Source organism: Lygodium microphyllum, chromosome 11, assembly GCF_053477565.2.
Source record: "Lygodium microphyllum isolate KBCC chromosome 11, Lygodium_microphyllum_v1.1.10, whole genome shotgun sequence".
Lineage (NCBI taxonomy): Eukaryota > Viridiplantae > Streptophyta > Polypodiopsida > Schizaeales > Lygodiaceae > Lygodium > Lygodium microphyllum.
Window position 1 is genome coordinate 151640207 of NC_141145.1, and position 21368 is coordinate 151661574.

The 21368-nt window shown below is 39.0% G+C and overlaps 1 protein-coding gene across 2 annotated transcripts in view; it reads right to left on the minus strand.

Moving 5' to 3' along the window:
• Window positions 1–4149: 4149 nt before the first annotated feature.
• The window catches only part of ALG3 (asparagine-linked glycosylation 3), a 155635-nt gene continuing 138416 nt past the window's right edge, over window positions 4150–21368 (minus strand). Inside the window, exons 8-11 of one of the 2 annotated variants that reach the window (XM_087688387.1) lie at window positions 9231–9355; window positions 9066–9144; window positions 8928–8984; window positions 4150–4531 (exon numbers count right to left, since the gene is read on the minus strand). In XM_087688387.1, the coding sequence (XP_087544513.1) occupies window positions 4372–4531; window positions 8928–8984; window positions 9066–9144; window positions 9231–9355 (421 nt within the window). In that variant the 3' untranslated portion in view covers window positions 4150–4371. The remainder of the gene's footprint in view (window positions 4532–8927; window positions 8985–9065; window positions 9145–9230; window positions 9356–21368) is intronic. The other variant, XM_087688386.1, reaches the window with a different exon arrangement.

Here is a 21368-nt window from a genome sequence, read left to right on the forward strand (position 1 = left end):
CTCTAGATCCTTATGTCTCTTGCATTTGTTATTTTCTAGAGTATTTCTAATACAAAGCTTTCTCGTTGGAGATTTATTTACCTTTTGGATAATTGATAAATATAGGACATCTTTGGTATATCTCCTCATCTCAATGTTACTCTATTTAGTAATGCTAATATATGCATTGACCATCCTTTATGTCCACCTACTCGCATTCTCTTGGCAAAGTCTGTATAGCTCACCTCTCCAACTACTCGTACATGAACCTGTCAAAAAAAATCACCATTACATCACAAACATGCTATTAAAGAAGGATGATGTGATATGCTTGTGATGCTGCCAACTTGGATGGCTTTTGTGACTCTATATCTTCATTTGGTTTGAAAACATGGAAGGTGATTCGAAACATTTGCTCTTTATGTTTCTCATTTATCTCTTACGTGTACTAGAATAACAAATCATTATCCACTTGAATGTTATAATAGTCCTCCCATCTCAAGAGTAGTCTCTTTTGGTCATCTTGAAATATGGCCTAGAATGTCTCTTGTCTCACCCAATTTTAAAAGGTACATTTTCACATGCTTAAATCAAAGTTATGACGTTTAATAATAATGTGTTAGACTTTTGATATAATTAGTATAGATGAAAGAGAATAACCTACGTTCAGGTATGTCCATCAACGTTCAAATTTTCTTGGCAAAACTCTCCATGGCCTTCAATACCCTTACATAATTTGCCTTATTTAGCTTTGAGGATGCCAATGTATATACTCTCTCCTTGTTTAGAACTCCCCTAGTCTTGGAGCCCCACTCCTAGCACGAGACAGTTTTGTAATGGTAAAAACAATGTTACTTTGGACCAATGTAGTTTGAATATATATGACATGCAAGTATAGAGAGCTAGCAACTTACTGATACAACTTTTCTTTGAGACTAGGGTCTGCAACTCTTAGCAAACATCGAGTTTTCTTAACGAGCTTTTCATTAACATTGTAGTGCGCCTCACCCCACTTGGCTCAAAATTTAAAGTTAAAGAACTATGTCTGATTTTGTTTGATTGATTGCATAGCCATATAATTCTCATCTTGCACTTGGTAATTTAGAACATTATTGCATTGAGAAAAAAGACATTATGGTTAAATGAATTGTTAAATTAGCTTGAAGAACTACCTTCCACATGACGTGGGCAAGAGCAATCAATGGTGTCTTGTACCATGCGGGAATGGATGTTGGCTTTCTCTATGCTTGCACCCATGACTTGTATCATCAATTAACTTGTCAACTTTAGATGCATGATTAGCCTATCCCAACATTCTTGCTTGTCGCAAACAAGGTCTGGATACGAGGTGTGAACAACCCCCTTTTATGTCAACATGTATACATTCTATATTAGGGTCTCAAGCACATTTATCTAGGAGTGACATTTAGCTCATAACTGCATTCCAAGCATATGAAAAAATGGTCCTCCACATACTTGTTTGTATGAGATATAGATGACAAAATCTCCCCCTTACCATCCTTGCCACTTTCACAAGGTGACAATCAACATACATATATTGCCTCGTGTTATCTAGAAAGGCTGCTACAAAAAATTAAATATGCTAGTGATAGAGACAATAAACACATTGAAAAATGTTAAGGACCTATGATTTAGGGCCACTTACATGTGTGTATCTCATTCATCCATGCTATAAGTTGATGGTTTCCATCCCAAATATAAAACATGCAATTTGACAAAAAGGCCCAGTCGGTGGTGTTGATTTCTATCTCAAACTCCTCATGCTTCTCCACCACCAATGGGGGTCCCACTCCTTTGTTATTGAATCATCAACTACCTTGCATTGGTGCTTTGAAGTCTCCAATGATACTATGAATATACTCATCTGTCCAATGTATCCATTACTGAAAAAAATATCAGAGAGTTGCTTGTATCTCAATGTAACTCATCTTATCATAAGCATGGCAACCAAACGATATTATTGGATGGGAGGCAAAGGGGTGGTTGTCTTGCTCTAGGTTGGGCAGGTAAGTCAAAAATTCTTGGATTCAAAACTAAGGTGCTATTTAGCATGATTTTATCAATTGCAACAAGTTGCTCCTTGAGATCATTGACTTTCATAATAAATGTATCCATGGAGCAACGCTTATTCATATGCTCAAAATCCAATAGTTCATGCAAGTAAGCAAGCTACGCCTCATTATGCACTTGATAGAGCTTCATAAGAGCATCACATTTTTGCTTGGTAGGTTCATATGAGTAAAATATGAGATATGATTTGCCATTTTGATAGATAGAAACACTAATGCATGCATATCCCATCTACTTTGATGTTTATATTAGTACTTGGACCAACGTTATCCTCTAGTATGCCTTTACAAACAACACCAACAAAGCTACTTCTTAATGCCTCCTTAGCATGCATGGAATGTGATCTTCTTTTGCAATTTAGACTATTGAGAAGATAGTGTCTATCATCTTGCTTATCTATATCCTCAATCATCTCAATTTCTTTGTATACCTTCTCTTATACTTTGGTTTTTATTTCCTTGACTTCATCTTCGATCTTCTTATTAGCTATAGCTATCCCTATAAGAAGCTTTCCCTTTAGCTCTGCTAAGTGTATGAGCACTTTAGCGACTCTTGATTTAGCTTGCAATGGCAAAATTACTAAGAATGTGTTTGGGTACATCTTCTTGTTAAGGTAAGAACTTAAGTCTAGTCCTCACCCCTAGATGTAACCCTTATAGATAAGGGAGAGATGATAATAAACATTAGAAAATACATGCTACCTGTATGTATGCACATAGCTTTATGAAGGGGAGGTGTGGAAATATAATGTGAATTATCCATTGTAAATGAACTACCAAACGTAGGCTTAAAGATATAAAAGAACATGTTAGTGGACATTGATTATACATGGAGAGAGGAGCTAATGTTGACTAACAAGATTATTTGAGGGAGATGTGATGACTGTCTAAAGAGTTTGTATTGTTACACACACACACACACACACACACACACACACACACGCACGCACGCACGCACGCACGTGTATTCAACTCCTACATTCAACATGACCATTTAGTACATATATAGAAAAAGGGAGATTTAAATCTAGGTTAATGGGCTAACAAAAACAAGTGGCTTGCCATAGAATAGTCAATTGATTAAGTGAACTTGTGTGCGTGCACACACACATGCACACGCACACAAAATGTATTTACATCTTATAGATTAAAGGGATAATGTTATGTATATAAAGAGAAATAATAGATATTACATATTATTATAATACAAATCATGGACATATACACTTTAATAACCATTATCAAAGTGCATATCCATACCACAAAAAATCAATATGAATTTTTTTTAAACTAATTATTTGTAGTGGACATGCACTTTTCTACAAGAGTTGAATTTTTTAAGTGCATTCTAATGTGATGAAACATTCTTAAGCAATAAAAACTTTATTATATAAGGGACTGCTAGCCATTATTCATTATGAATTATGAGATATTTTGTTTGATAATATATTGCAAGGTCTATATGTAATGTATCTTTTATCTTCAAGCAATCAATTGCTTGCAAACTAAGAAAACTTTTAACTTGACACTGGTTTTTGGAAAAAATGTATTAGATATAATGTGGAATAAATTGTTATATCTTATATTAAATAGCATAATAGTCAAGCATGCCTTTGGATTTATGAATGCAACATTGATTGTGTAATTATTTGCATTACAATTTTGCAACATATAATGAGCAATGTATATTTGAATTAACTACTTTTTAGAACAGAGGCCTTACTGCCTGCACTCAAACTTGCCTTCTATTTCACATGTTATATATTTATTGCATCTCTATAGGTCTCTTGCAATTCTTAATATGTACTTGGTGATTGATGAATTATTACATGTCTATTATTAAAAAATATCCACCTCCTTGGGTTTCTACTCATATTTTTGTTGACACTTGTCTCCCTATGCTCCAAGGTTTTTAATCACTTCTATTATAGACTTTAAACTACATTCATAAATGTCTTTCTCTAACACATAGAATACCATTTTATTCAATAAGCATAGAATAAACCAATAATAACGAAGGGAACAACATTTATTTATCCAATTGTTGTTTTTGAAAGTATTCGATGATTCAATTGATAATTTAGCACATAACAACCCTTACTTGAAATGGAATAGCTTCAAAAGCATGCTAGTTTATGTTATCAACTTATTAGATTTCAAGTTTATGGACTTCGAATTTGCAATTACCTAATAATAAACTTTAAGTTCATTAACTCAACACATAGGCATCCACTTTAAGAGCACAAATAAGCTTATGGAAGTGACTCTGGTCTTTCTAACAAATATAGAACCCCTGACATTGTTAGTCTACCTTGTTGTTGCTATTGACATTAGGCAAATCAATTGGAGCATTCCAAAGAGCCCATAAGAGCCATAAGTGGCATGCCAACAATACTAAAGATGAAGTGGCAGTGGAGGGATAAATATTCCAACAAGCTTCAATAGCCCCAAAAAGTAGTAATCTGCCAACCAAATTTCTTAAAAAAATGAGATTTGAAAACAACTTCATACCATAAACATTTCAAAATAACCCAAATGATGCAACAAGAAAATATGGTTGACAAGGCACATAGAATTTAGTACCATGAACACGTCATATGCCATAGATAATGAAATTAAGTAATAATAACATAGAAGCATGAAACAAGGAGTTTGCATACTCGTGCTATAAGTAGGTCCCTAGACATTGCATGAATCTTTTAAATTTCTCAATAGGAGATATCAAAGCAAGATTGCATCGTATTTCTAGATGTGAGAGAGAGTGAGAGAGAGAGGAGGGGGGATTGCAGTTTCTTTAGTCCCCTATAGGCCACCTAGTTCCTTTGTACTTTTGATCATGATAATATCTTTGTACTCTTGGACATGTACTTTTGAGACCATGTTTTGGTAATTAATAAGATTAGCCTTTATGAAAAAGAGAGATGAAATGAAATGATTTATTAAGGTCTAAGCGGCCAAAATGACCTATGAGATCATAAGTTACAACCATCTGTAAAATGATACAAGTGTCTAGAGATAAACAATACAACGAAAGAAATCTAAATCTAAATGCTGATAACAAAAGAAACTGGCTAGTAGTGTGAGGGTACACCATCTCAGAAAATCCCTCATTAGTTCCAAGAGCATAGTCTCAATCTCCTCCCACGTAGAGAACAGCTTGGGTGGCTTTGGCTCTGGCTCCGAGCAATGGTCTACTATATCCTCATGTGCATATGTAGCCGATATATGTGTCAGGCTCTAGGACACTTGGATCAGCTAAGCTAGATTGCTTGATCAATTAGTGTCCCTCAAATAGATGTATGTTGAGGAAATAGATGTCTCACAAAGGATAGGAAGAGAGGCTATAAGGTGATTGCAAAAGGAACTGAGCATGGAAGATTGTTCAAATTGGATGCCTACATTTCCAACTTGAATGCAATGGACATAGAAGAGAAAAGGATGAGTTCTATAGAGCTATGGCACCAAAAATATGGTCATTTGAACTTCAAAAGCTGGTTGACATTGAGATCTAACTCTGTAGCAATGAAAATTCCAGCTTTACATGATCATCTTGGTGGATATGAAGCTTGTTGAAATGGAAAGCAAGGAAGACAAAGTTTCAATAGAAGCTCCATAAGAGCTTTTGGAGTCTTGGATATATTTCATACTGATGTAGGGGGTTCTTCTCAAACCCCTTCATTGAATGGTTTAGTCTATTTTGCTATCTTCATTGATGCCCACCCAAGCTATATTTGGGTATATTTACTCCAGCGAAAATTTGAAGTCTTCTTCCTTACTTTTTTGGAATTCAAAACCATGGTTGAGAATGAAACAGGAAGAATCAGAATTCTCAGATTTGATAGAGATGGTGAGTGTCTTTCTAATAAGTTTGATGCTTTCTTGCTGGAAAATGGAATCAAGAGACAACTAGCTTGCAATGGAAAACCTTAGCAAAAGGGTGTTGATGAGAGAAAGAACAGAGTATTAGTAGAGGCAGCCAGATGTATGCTCAAAGAGAAAGGTGTGCCATCAGCTGAAGCTATCAATACAGTTTGTTATCTAATGAAGGTCTCCTATTGAAGCTTCAAAAGGCATAACTCCTTTTGAAGCATTTGCTGGTTCAAGAAAAACATTGCTTTCTCACTTCAGACAGTATGGAAAATCCTACCTAAACAAAGACTACCCCAACAAAAGATGCGTAGACTGATGTCAAGACCTGTTTGCATCTTTTTGGTTGTTCAATTGTCCAAGGTTGAGACTTTGATGAGTTCTGCAATGTGGAGGAATGTGGTGGAGAGTCCACCCGTAGAATGCACTGTCATGAGCAAAACTTGGCGGTGACTTGTGAGTACATCTCTCATGCTTTTGTATTATTTACTTAACACTGGGTAATGCTAATACACCAATATGAGAAACCTCAAATTGAGAAGAGTAATGTGGAGATAGCTCTGATAATATTGGATGCAAGGAGTTGCACCGTTCTCTTTGGCATGAGGTGGTCTCTACAGTAGTTTACACCCACAATAGTACATGGACGTTCCAAGTAAGAGCTTCCTATAGTCCCCTTTTAATGATAAGAGGGGAATGTTGGGTGTGAAGCTGAAGGGCCACACATTTGTTTAGAACAGTTGATTGACCCAAGGACACATGCTCTATGAGGAGGCATAGTATGTGATTCTCTTGGGTGCTGTGTTTTTTGGGTTAGGTAGCACTTCTGAGGAGATAAGAGCCCCATACTGAGGAGATGGGAGCCCCATATCACTTTGGTACATCTTTCCCTTCTTGATAGCTGCTTTTTCTTCCTCCACCATAAAGGCCACCTCCCCACCACCACCACCACCTGCTCTACCTTCACCAGAGGAGCTAGTTGTGGTTGTGAGCCACAGCCATGGGGCTTGTGTGTCAGAAGAAAGGAGTGATGGGATGGATTTCAAAATGCAGGTGGTCAAGGGGAGTGGCCTAGTAAACACTCATCCAAGAGTTGGATGTTCCCTGTTTCTTAAGCCCATACAAGATGTTTTGCAGAGGTCTTGGAAAGTACAGCAGAGCCAGCATAAACAGCATCTGTGTTCAATGAGTGTGAGTTATGCCTTGATGTACATGACCATGTGAGGACAAAGAGCCTACTTCCACTACTGAGAGTTTGGCACGTAACAATTAGCAGCAAGTTATGCAGGACGAGTGAAGCTTAACTATTGAGAGGAATCATACATGGAAAGTGGTACCTAAACCTCCTATGAGTAAAGTCCTTGTTATAACAATACTGATGTTTGGCTCTCATCTTCAATGCCCATGTGGCAATCGAACAGGTAAATTTCCTTGCCCAATTGCTTGCCACAGCACCAACACCAGTCTACCGCATCATCTTTATTCAGCCCAGATCTAGGGGTGGCTTAGGGTTCATGGACCCAGATAGTCACAATAGACTGGTCATGTTGAAGCTCATTTTGAGGGATCTTCTTCAGGGGAAAAAGCCACTACCATAGAGATTAGAGATCACTGATCCTGCTCATGGAGGACTATGGCAGTGTAGCATCCATTGGAGATGCAACACATCTGAGCTACAAGGTTTGAGAATAGTTTTGAGGTCAGATTTGCTGCATCTACACGCATGGGGATCAACATTTGCAAGACTTCACCAGATTGACCCAACCATTGTTAAAGATAAGTTGAGGCAGCCATGTCTCTTCAACCAGCTAGTCAGGACAAAGAGAGGCCACATCATTAGAGAGAGGACCTGCCTATCTTGGGGGGGTTCTGTAGCTTCCATAGTGGGGGAGTGGTTTGCCTTTCTTGAGCTACCAGCTCAAGCACAGTAGTAGAGACTTCAAGGCACTAAGGGGGCTGGAGCCATAATGGAAAGCATAAGGGAAGTGGTACCCCTTCAGTGAGGACTGACACAGATACCTTGCACACTAGGATTGGGCCCTTTGCCACAACAAAGATCCTTCTTGAGGTGGTAGCCACGAGTAGAGAGTGTGCATTTACTTTAGTAGAGGTGGAGCAGACTTAGACGGGAGGATTTGGATTGGTTGGAGTTCACACAATGCTCTCCATAGAGGATTAGGGTTGTGGCTCATTGTGATAGAACTTCGTGCTTAGACCTAGACCCTTTGACTTGTATGATAGATGGCTGGAGACATTGGGCATACAGGAAGTGGCTGCTTCAGAGACTATAGTGGGACCCTGAGGAGAGGATATGGGGAGGTTGATTTGCACAAACACCTCATGATGCTTCGACCTAGGGTTACCATGACAATATGGAAGCTCATGGCTAGCATTATTGCTTGGTAAATATGGACAGTCCGATGTAGCTGTGCTATAGATCTCTTGGACATATCTATTGCAGAGACTTTCCAAGATTTGGACAGAGATTGTTCATACCCTTCACTGGAGATGGTTGAGGAAACAAGGTAGTTCAAAGCCGATGAGGAAGAGGAGATAGGATTTTCTCAGGACATGGGATTATGGCACTTTTTTTCATTGTCACACCCATGTGGTTTGGCACTTGTTTCCATTGTTTTACCCACATGGTCTGGCACTATATAGAAGTCCCTTACAGGGCTCCTTTTTACCTTGTATTTTGTGTTGGGATATTCTTTTCTGAGGGGTTTATTAATAGGAATTTTTGTCATTGAAAAAAAAAGCATCAAATAGCACAAACCAATATGATGTTTGCTAGTAGGAGGTGGATATAGTAGAATGAAAACAGTGATACAAAAACCTTAGGATTGGTGTAGATAATACATGCAAGCCTCAAGGAAACATATTATAGTACATACAAAAGGCAACAAACAATGCACATGAAAAAGGGCATTTGTAATCGAGCATCTGAGATTTCCCCTGCAGCCATATGATTGAATATATTGAGATACTCACCTGAAATATGTTGGAAAGGGTGTGCTCCAAAGCAGGCAAGGCAATGAGAAAAAATACCTGCAAGACTTGAGTATTAGGAAGACCTTTTATATGAAACAAATGATTTAAATGCAGATTGATATTTGTTAGGATACTAACCATGAGTAGAACTGGTAATGTAGAGAACGGGCACAGATGACACCGATGAAGTTTCCAGTAAAGAGAACAATTGTTATATCTAGCAAAATAAAAAAAACCTTGTAAGCAGTGATGGGATATTAAAGGTTTCCAATTAACCTATTGTTGTGGTTCAAAAGATTTTACATCTTGGTTCAAGATACACTTGACCACCCTTCAGTTGAGATAGTATCTTGAAATGCATCATCCTGAATGAACTGCCTAACTCTTCCAATCTCTGTTTCAAAACCGGAACAAGGCCACCTTCATGCCTAATTCAAAATGGCAAAGCAAAAAAGGTTAATTTCCTCCTCACGACCTCCCTCCCAGTCTGTCTCCCTCCCTTCCTGCCCATCATGATTGACCAAAACATGAACATCACACAGTGACATCTTAAAACTCAAAGATGGTTGAGAGGCTATGTATCTCAGCAGAGTAAGTGACCATTCGAGCTGACCTCAAGCCCCAGCTTGCCACCTTCTGTGCTTGTCGACTGCCACCATCTTGCTCAACTTTGCCCCACACAATACAATCCTCACCCAAGCACACCACACACCACACACCCCCACCACCCAACCACCCCCAACAACAAAACACACACACACACACACACACACACACAAAAAAAAACAAAAAAAAGGAAAGAGAACTTTTCTAGGGGTTCTGATCTACCTGCACATCACCTGCCATATTATGCTGTGCTGTCACTGCCACTGTGATTGCAGCAGCCGTCTCTGCCTCCCGCTTCTCCTTGCTGCTGCCTGCTCCAACCAGTGCCAATGCCTCTTGCTGTTGTAGTTATTCATGTACCTGTGCACTTGTCTATGGCTATCACCATCCCTCAAAGTGGCCATCACCACCTAGGCAGCTTTACTGCTGCATAAAGCTGCCCACCTTATTGCTGGCTGCATCACTTCTTTCACCTCCTCACCTCCGATTTCTTCTATCCCTTGGGTCTATGCAGTTTCATTTGTCCACCATTCTCCCTTGCAGTTCTTGTGCAAGTGTGTCTCCACATTGCAGGCTTGTGTTTGTCATGTGCAATGGAAACCACGAAAAATATAAATATAAACACAATTGTCCTAAATTCTTCAACATTGCATGCAGTTGCAACAAGGAACAACTCCAGTTTGCAAGAGCCACAAAACAGGTGTACTTGCTGGATGCGGTATCCAGTAGGATCATGACACATCCCCTTCTCGTATTCACCTCTATAATTGGCTTTAAGGCACAGGTGCAAAGGTCATTTTGCTCATGACAAAGGAGAGGTATCAGAGCAAAATACCTCTCCTTTGTCATGACAGCTCCATAGCTTCTGCATCTGCCATGCTTCTGCAAAATACCTCTCCTTTGTCATGAGCAAAATACCTCTCCTTTGTCATGAGCAAAATGTCTTCATGAGTTTCTTTTTCCTCTTTCAACCTCCATAGCTTCTGCATCTGCCATGCTCTAGATCCTGCGTATTTCACATGGTATCAGAGCTCAGTTGAGCATGGCCCAACTCTCCTTTCACTCCTCTCAACTCCTTTCCATCTCTGCTCAGCTCAGTTTGAGTACTGGACCCTATCTCCAACTTCATTTGCATTCCTACCTTCAATGAAACTTCCATGGCAGCCATAGCCAGCAACACCCTGTCAGCTTGAAGCTTTTATATCTCTCTCCACAGGCCAAATCTCTTTGAACTTCCTTTTGGAGAAGTGTTTCTCTACTTCTAGAGCTCCTCCTTGGCACCTCAATCATTGAGATTGGGCAACTATAGCTTCAGCATTGCCTCTTTTCAGAGTTGCTGCCATAACTGTGTCTGTGGACAGCACCTACCTACCTCTGTTGGAGCAGCCATATCTCATCAACCAAGCCATATCTCTTCGAGCTTTCTTCTCGAGAGTTGTTCCTCAGGTCAAGGCGCAACTTCTTGGCACAAAAATCAAGGAGACTAATGCACACCATGCCCGGCATTTGCATTTTCCCAAATCTGGGTGTAGTTTTGACAATGACCACTTTGAAGGCTTAGATCTCTCAACTCGGGCAAAATGAGTACAAACCCTCTTCGGGGGAGTTAGATCCATTAGTGAGGGTCCTCCATCTCAAAGGGTTTGAGCAGCTTCGACCTGTGGAGCTCGTGGGAACTCATTTACCAGTCGCTGGTCCCTGTTTTGACAGGACAGCCATAGCCAAACTTCACCAAGCTTAAAAATCTCATCATTTTCTCTCTTGTGCCACACTGGAACAACCCACTGCCACTCAGACCTGAAGATCCCAGCATCAAATCAAGAAGGGGAAGATCTGGATCTGAAAGAACTGGAAGGATTTTTGCAGGTTTGAAAGACTCAGGGAAGAAACATAGTATCTATTGACACTAATTTTTAGTGATCTAAACACTTGTGTCTCTTGACACATCTCAACCAACTCTTCTGCTGCTTAAATTTGATAAGTCTAAAGCTGATTTGCTGCTGGTCTCTCAAGTCGAACATGGGCAAAGATTCTCCAACTGCTCGTTTCAAAGGAGTTGCGTTTCATACCTGGCACACCCGCATCAAACTGATCCTGATGAAGAAGGGCCTTTGGGCCATTACCATTGGAAAAGAGAGCCTCATGATGCGGATCTTGCTATCACTTGGCAAAAAAACGATGATAAAGCTCAGGCCATTATCAAACTAGAGCTAGACGATAGCTATATCCACCATGTGGATAACTGTGAGACTTCACAGGATACATGGAAGAGACTTGACACTTTGTTCAATGCACAGTCTAAATGATCAAAGTATAGTCTCCTGATTGAGTTTTTCAGGCTTGAAATAAAGTCCAGCACATCACTTGCCACACATCTAAATTACATGGAAGGACTTCTAACCCAACTTGCAGGAATCAACATTAAAATGGAAGAAGATGTTTGTAGTTCTACTAAAGAGTTTGCCTCCTGAATATAATAATATATCAACAACTCTATTTAATATGCCAAACCTTGAACTTGTTGATATCCAGGCATCACTCTTAGAGGAGGAAAAAAAGCTAAAAACTAAGGAAGAAACGAGTACCTCTAAAGATGAGCATGCATTATATGTTGGCAATAGGTACAAAGGCAAGAAAGATCAGCTCTTTTGTGATTTCTGCAAGAGGACTGGACACACCGAGAAGTTTTGCCACGCCAGAAAGAGGTCCCAAAAGGCCTATCTAGTTGTAGTCAAAGAAGAAGAAGAAAACGGAGAAAAGGAAGAAGAAGAAGAAGACCACTAGGAGAAGGACAAACCTCATCAGTCCTTCTATTAAGACAGACTTTTTTAGCTGTGTATTTCCTAGCCCTAATGCCTCAGACATAAACTTGTAAACTCCTTAATTATCCTTGTACTACAGTCTCTGTACACTTTGTGAGGTCCCTGCTACAGCCTTTGGATGTTCATCATATTTGTGGTACCTACACTTAGCCTTTTCTGCGACAGCCTTTGGTGTTTTGCCATGTTTATGGTATGCCCACACTTTGCAGGTGTTGCTTTCACTAAAGCCTCTACACACTTTGTACTTTTGGTTGTGATTGAGGAGGGGTGTTGAGATATTTACAATCATACCTACTTCAGTCCCTTTGTGAGGAACAGTGAGGACTCAGGACCAGAATCCCATATGCACAGTAGGAGAAAGTACCACCACTCAAATCCTATAAATCATTGTACTTGCACTCTTTTTCTAATGCAATGATAGTACTATTTTCTTTCCAGTAAAGTGTCATGTCACTGTCAATACACAAGATTGTGTTTATGAGTCCAAGTCTCAATCTTGGAACCTAATTTTGTGTAACAATTTGTCCTAGTTAGAGTCAATGTCTTCATGAGTTTCTTTTTCCTCTTTCAACCTCCATAGCTTCTGCATCTGCCATGCTCTAGATCCCGCGTATTTCACACCATGGAGTTTAGTCTCCCATTGCAAATCATGTCATTGATAGTTGAGACAATACCTTAGATGCCATTCTTTGAATAACCGTGAGGTGGAGTTTCTCTCTTTGGATAAAAGGCCACCTAGCAAGAAAGATGCTAAGGCCTTTGCTCAGTATCAATGCCTTTGGCTTAGGCAAAGCCCAAAGGCATTGATGCTAGGCAAAGGCTCTGGACATACTCCATATAAACACTATAGAGTTTCAAACCAATAGTCAATATGCACTCATCTTCTTGCGCTTTGTTCTCATAACCAAGCTTGAAACTAGCCTTCCTTCTCGGATAGGGTGGTAAATAATCTGATTTAACACTAATTACAACAAGCGTAAAATTCACACAAATTGAAAATGCAAATATTACCACTTTAATCTTGGACATTAGACACCTTGTTGGCCCCAAAACTAGCGTTCCTTTCCATATTTCTTTAACTTATAGGTAAGCTAATGCCTTTTTCAAATGAGAAGCCAAAGAATTCAATAAATCTATATGATGAGAGCTATATTGAAAAACATGAAAACCCCAAGGTATATAAGATATTTTAAATACTTTTATTTAAAAAATACTAATTTTTTATTACGCTTAATGGATAAGCGACTTTAAGATTTTCATTTATTAACAAAGGAAACTTTTTTGCTTGGTATGTAGATTGAAATTGAAGTTCTTGACAACTTTCTTAGAAGAGTCAAGGAATCTAGGCCACTAAAGCTTGGAAAAAGGAGCCTTGGCCACTACATTGAAAGCTAGAATAATCAAAATATTATAATTTATCACAACAAATTATCAAGCTCTCCAATTTTACTAATAATGGCCTTAAAAGTTATTTCCAAAGTGATTAAATTTTAGGCCTTCCACAAAGGAGTGGAAAAGATAAGTTTAGTGGAGAAGCAAGAAGCCATTGCAAATGGATGAAGTACAACTGAGATCCTCTGACCTCCTCTACTAATCCGAGTGGGTCTGACTGTCAAAATTTACCAGCAAGCCTCCAAACCAATTTGCCCCTTGGTTTGCATTTTATGCTATGGTGGGTCAAGAATTGCATATGGGGATGCATGATACAACTCCTTATGGTATGCAACAACCAATGAATGGTTTGCAAAGCCCAATGTATTCAAGTATGGCAAGTGGAATTCAAAACCCCATGCATGGTAGTATTGGTATGATACCTGGGGCATAAAGTGGCATGCATGATAATGCATTTGCACCCCTTGGTATGTATGGGGCTCAAGGAATGAATGTTGCTCATGCAAATGCTTCTTATTATGGGGTTGGTTATGATGTAAAGGCAGAAAGTGCACCCTTTTTATAGTAGCTAGTTTGTGATAATTTGACTTCCAAGGGGGTAGCAAAGGACTATGATGAGGGTGGAAAAGGGGTGAAGTTTGAGGCTCTTAGTGGTGCACAAGATAGGCTGAAAGCTTCGACTTTCTTTCAACAATTTGATGCATCCTATTTGGAAGGCAAATTCACCAAATCCTCTAAGATTCGAAAGGCAACCACTTTCTAAAAGGGAAATACATTGCAGCAGTGGTTTGCACTTCTAATGCAAGATAGAGCACCATCAACATGGATAAAGTTTAAGCAAATGCTTGCTTCTACTTGGTTGATGAGCACTTTTGAAATGAATATTATGATTGCTTGGAATAAGTTGGATGAATCACAATGCAAAAATTTGGAGCAATACAATAAGAAGCTTTGGGACGCATTGCTTCATATTACTTCTTATCGAATTGTCTCTCTTTATGAGCAAGTGGAGAAGTATTGTTGTGGGTTGCCTAAAGGAATTAGAGATTTTTGCATAAAGACCATCATCACCAGCATGTCACAACTAATAGAGACAACAAGTACAACCAATGCTTTGCTGTGTGGAAAGGCTTCAGGCTTCCAAGATGATTATGAGGAGTAGCCTGAGAAGTTTTCAAAGGCTGAAAAGAGGGGTAGATCTGAAAATAAGGTTGAGAAGAGGCAAAAACAACAAGCAGCAATTTAGAAAACACTTGCGCAATGCAAGAAGCTAATAGCTGCAAACAAATGCTTTGTTGTAGAGGAACACATGGCAAGGGCTTGTCCCAATAGGTAACAAGTTGAAAATAAGGCAGATGAGAGGTAAAGTTTCCAGGAGGTACTTGGTGGAATTTCAAAATTATTCACAAATGGATGGAAGAGGATGACTTGGCAAACCACTCTTAGTTGCAACTTTACCTAGAAGCCTTTGAGTTGGAGCCATTGGGCTTAGTCAAGCTTAGTAGAGCTTAGAAGGTCCAGAGGATTGCTACCTGATGCCCACAGGGAGGTAGCAATTTCACCCCTCTAGTGATAGATAGCTCTAGTATATAGTGGATCTTGGGTATATTCAACATGCATTTAAGGTACTGTTTGCTAATAATATGTTTGCCAAGAGGTCACCATTTAGTGTACTAATCACTATAGTTAGTATGTAGATGGGTGTGGTTTTCATTGCAACTTTGAAATTGTACATTTGCATCAATGTATGATCATTAGAGTATGATCATCAGATTATGATGATCATAGGACAATTATCAATTGCTGCTTTTCAACATATCATCATTAGTTTTCAGTAGTATTCAACTGGCTTTTATGCACATGTGAAGTAATGGCCTTAATAGTACAACCATGGTTTATGCTTAGTTTATGCTTTACTATGATTGTTTCGTTAGAATACTTCTGAGATAAAGTTAATGGATGCATCATAGTGGTTTTCACAACAGTTAAGAGTTTCTTTTTGGTCAATTATGACTTAGTTATGAGGGCTGGAAATTTCAGCATGAGTTGGGCAATAGTAGAGTGGAACAAGCAGCGGTTGACATTCTTTGACTATGATGCCTATGCTTTTCCTATTCAATATTAGTTTGCTTTTGTCACATGGCGGCAAAATCAAGGATGATTGCAAGCATTTTAAGGGGACAGACATGTCACGAGGACATGTATTTTTAATGCTTAGCTTTGATATTACTAAGTTATGCACATGTAAGGTACACATGTGAAATGCAAGGCAGTTAAGTGACAGTGAGACCTTAGTAACCCCAGTGATAAGTGGGCAACATTGGTAAAAGTTGTGATAAGCTATGCCTAATAGGTATTGGGTGGCACCCGATGTCAAAACTTGGCCTAGAACATTTAATCAGCCATTAGTGTCACTTCTAACACCAGGGAATCGACATTTATTAATTAATTAATACCAATTCTGGGCTAATGAGTGTTCAAGATTACTTGGGTGATAAATTGGCTTAGCCAATTTAATTGTTGGCTAATTTGATTACAATAAATCATTAGTAAATTAATATTCTAAAAAATAATTCAATAAAGCTGGATAATATTGGAAAGATTGCCATTTGGTAAAAATTGCCTATATAAGTGAGAAAAACGTTTGAGAGAGAGAGAGAGAGAGAGAGAGAGAGAGAGAGAGAGTGTGTGTGTGTGTGTGTGTGCGTATGTGCCCAAGGTTCCGTCTCCGACTTTCTTGAAACAACAAAGACCCATTTCTGTTATGGGTTCTTTGTATAAAATCTTTTCTAAAATCATTGCCAATAGATTGCAAAAAGTATTCCTGCACTTGGTTCATCCACGTCAATATGGTTTCATTAAGGAACGGCATATTATGCACATTTTGAATGTTTAACTGGGGATTGATTATGCCAAAGCCTTTGACCAGGCCGGTTGTTATGTTTCAGCTTGATCTTGAAAAGGCATTTGATCATGTTAGCTAGCCTTTCTTGCGGCAGCTCATGTCTACCATGGGCTTTGGTCCACGCATGACTTCTCTTGTTGATACCATTAGTCAGGGTGCTATGGCATGTATTGTACTTAATGGGGGGATCACTGATGAAATTACCTTGTCTCGTTCTCTTTGGCAAGGCTGCCCTCTCAATCCATTGCTATTTGCCTTAGTCACTCATCCAATGCTCTCTTTGTTGGATAATGATGGAGCTGCTGGATCAAGATTGAGTGAGTTGGGATTGATAGTGTCTGATTTAGTGCAGGAAGCAAGAGAAAGGAGTAAGTCATAGGAGTGTAAGCGTGACACGAAGAGTATATGGTACACTAATGAATATACCACTTTTTAGGTTTAGATAGTGTATATAGTACAAGTGTAAGGGTGCGTTCACACTTGAATACTGTAAAAGGCACAGTAAGCCTTTATTCCTAGCAACCTCCCACCTAAAGGCAACGTGTCTAAAGGAAGAGAAAAGAATCAGCTAAGTCTATGTATGTACAAAGCTGAAATACACATATACTACCCAACCCCCATCATTTGGCAGCAATGAGCAAACCACTCTACTAGAAGACCCTTCGTGAGGTTTGCAGGGTTATCATCTATATGTACCTTGACAAGTTCAATGCTCTTGCTACCAAGTACATCCCTGATAAAGTGATACTTGATCTATATGTGCTTTGTCTTTGCGTGAAAGACACGATTCCGTGCTAGCATGATAGCATTTTGATTGTCATAGTGGAGGATAGCAATCTCTATAATACCAAGCTCTCTCACAAGATGTGAGAGCCATAAAGCCTCGTTGCATGCCTCAATGGCAGCCACATATTCTACCTCTATAGAAGACAATGCAACACACTTTTGCAACCTAGATATCCAAGAGATTGCTCCACCTATGAACGTGAACACATACCCTGAAGTAGACTTCCTATAGTCAGGATGGCCAACGTAGTCTGCATCCATGAACCCAATAATAGATGACTTCTGCTTACCAAAGCTGAAAGATGACTTAGGAAAAGACAGAAAACGATAAAGCCTGAAGAAGAATAGTTCTCCTCTTTGAGCACGAGTCCGTTTCTCCTCCCAACCTCGCCTAGATAAGTGCTGGCTCCTCTCTCCCCGTTTCCTCTGCCAGCCGTCCACTTTTGGTGAGTCCTACTATTCTTGGACTCTCTTACTCTCTAGGCTCCCCTTAACCCCGTTCGGGTGCCCAAGAGCCCGGACGGTCATTCTCGTGCACGTTCCCCTAGATTTACCCTAATGTCACATTAAATGTCACTTTTAATGTCACATTAATGTCACATTTCCTTCCCCTTAAGAATCGGTTTCGTCCTTGAAAACGATACTTGGAAGGTCTAACTGTAAATCGGGAAACCTTTTCTTTAAAGTACTTACTCGCTCCCATGTTGAGCTTTCTTTTGAACAATCTTTCCACTTAACCAAACATTCTTGATAAATAGTATTCCTTGTTCGTCTATTACGAACATTTAATATTATTTCTGGTTCATGTGGATTAGATTGTTCATTGAATAGCTCCTCAATATCATCATTTAAGATTAGATTATCCAAATCACCCAGCTTCTTCCTTAATTTACTTACATGAAAAACTGGATGTATTTTACTACCAGCAGGTAGTTGGAGCTTGTAAGCCAATTCTCCCACCTTTTTAAGTATTATGAAAGGACCACAATACCTTAGTGAAAGCTTTGGACATTGTCCCTTTTTCATAGTTTTAGTTTGTTCAGGCACCTTAAGATAGACCAATTCTCCTTCTTCAAAGGAGATGTCTCTTCGGTGAGGATCTGCATATGCTCTAGCTCGATTTTGAGCTTTTTTAATATTTTCTTGAGCAAATTTTAACATACTATTCATATTCTCCAAAAAGTCTTTAGCTGCCTGAACCTTTTCCTTATGCAGTCCTACTGCAAAAGGAGCTCTGGGCAACGGTGACTTAGTAGAGGATGTCTATATGGTTCAGCCAGAAGGGTATGTTCACTCTAATTTTCAGCATTATGTATGCAAGCTAAAAAAGACACTGTACGGGCTGAAGCAAGCTCCGAGAGCTTGGCATGCTAGGATCAGTAACTAGTTGCATAGGTTGGGATTTACTTTTGGTAGGCCTGATCACAACCTATTTACAAAAAAGACTGACAGTGGCTTGGTAGTGCTGGTCATATATGTTGATGATTTGATAATCACTGGTGATGATGACTTGGGCATACAGCATGTAATGAAGATGCTAAAATCTGAATTTGACATGAAAGATCTCGGTGAAAAAACCCATACATTAACATAAATGGACTATATCCAGTGGAAGAGTGCTTGGCACTGTTATATGCAAACTCTGCTATCGGTAAATACTCTTCCCAATTAGTTTGCCTTTTACTTACATATGCCCTAAGCATATCTTCAAGAATTTGGTTAACCCTTTCAGTTTGTCCATCTGTTTGCGGATGATCCGCCGTACTCATACTAAGTTTAGTATCCAATTTCCTAAATACCGCACGCCAAAAATGGCTATCAAACTTTCTATTCCGATCAGAAACTATATTTGCCGCAAGGCCATACAATCGGTATATGTTCTCTACGAACAATCTAGCCAATTCTGGTGTTTTAACATCATTTGAAGTTGGAATGAACCTAGCCATTTTGGTTAACCTATCCACAATCACCCACACAGAGTCGTGCCCCCTCTGTGTTCTAGGTAAAGCAACAATAAAGTCCAAGGAGATACTCTCCCATTTTCCCGAAGGAATTTCTAGTGGATGGAGAAGTCCTCCCATTTTTAATCTTTCAGCTTTATTAACTTGGCATTTATTACATTTGATCACATAGTCAAGGACGTCCTTATTCATTCCAGGCCAATAGAACTGCCTTTTAATAAGACTATAAGTCTTATTAACTCCTGGATGTCCCGCGCTAGGGGTATCATGACACTCAAAGAGTATCTGGCGCCTTATTTCTATATCTTTCGGGACACATACCCTACCCTTGTAGAGTAAATAACCATTATCAATGGTAAAATTCTTCCACTTGAATCCAGTTTGAGCAACCCCTGATGCTCCATTTCCTTGTTGAACATCCTCAGATATTCCTTCCTTAGTAGAAGCACTTTCATTTGGATCCCCATTTTTTATTGCTTTCCATATGTTGGAATATGCCGGATCAACCTGGCATTTCCCTTTTAAGGATTCAAGCAAGTTGGAAGTGAACTGAGTAAAACTCAATTCATTAATGATGGGCATTCTGCTGAGTGCATCAGCTACTATATTATACTTTCCTTTTCTATATCTTATCTCATAGTCGAACTCTTGGAGGAGTTCGGCCCGTCTGGCTTTACGCCCGTGTAAATCCGGTTGATCATTAAGCCACTTAATGCTTTTATGATCCGATAAAATCAAAAGTTTGGCACCATACAAATAGTGCCTCCATTTCTTCATTGCATGTACTATTGCATACAGCTCCCTCTCATAAACAGAATAATTCTGTTTTGCACGGTCTAATTTCTTGCTTTCAAAAGAAACTGGTCGACCTTCTTGTAATAAGACCGCGCCTATTGCCTTATCACTGGCATCAGCTTCAACCACAAATGGTTTATTGGGATCCACTATTAATAGTACTGGAGCTGTAGCAATAGCTACCTTAAGTTTTGAAAACTTTCATTTTGGTCTGTTCCCCAATTAAAACTTTTTCCTTTCCCTTTAAGTTGGTCTGTCATTGGAACATCTATTTTGGCATAATCTCGAATGAATCTACGATAAAATCCAGATAAACCTAGGAAGATCTGCAGCTCTTCCAGGTTTCTTGGAGGTGGCCATTCAATAATTGCCCTTACTTTTTCTGGATCCATGTTGATTCCCTCTTTGGAGATAATATGCCCCAAATATTTGACCTCTTGTGCAAAGAATTCACATTTAGTTTTCTTCGCATAAAGGGAATGTGTTCTTAACAGTTGGAATACTAATTGTAAGTGTTCCAAATGTTATTCTCTTGATTTACTAAAGATCAAGATATCATCCAAGAAGACTACTACAAAATGTCCTAGATAGGGCCGTAAAACACTATTCATCAGCTTCATAAAGGTAGCTGGTGCATTAGTGAGGCCAAAAGGCATCACCAAAAAATCATAATGCCCGTATCTAGTACGAAATGCTGTCTTGGAAACATCTTGTGCCTTAATTCTTACTTGGTGATAACCTGATCTTAAATCTATCTTTGTGAAGAATTTTGCCCCTTGTAATTGATCAAAAAGATCTTCCATTCTGGGCATAGGAAATTTATTCTTCACCGTTATTTTATTAAGTGCTCTATAGTCAACACAAAGTCGCATAGAACCGTCTTTTTTCTTTACCAATAAAATTGGTGAAGCCCAAGGTGAATTACTGGGTTGAATAAACCCTTTATCCAGGTAATCCTTAATTTGTCTTTCAACTTCTTGATGCTGTGTTTCGCTTAACCTATACAGTGGTTTTGAAATAGGGTGTATATCCTTATTTATATCAATTGGGTGATTTATATCACCCCTATCTGGTGGAAGGCCACTTGGTAAATCAGAAGGAAACACATCTTTAAAATCATCTAACAAACTACTTAATTCATTATTAATATTCAACTCACAAACATAAGAAAATT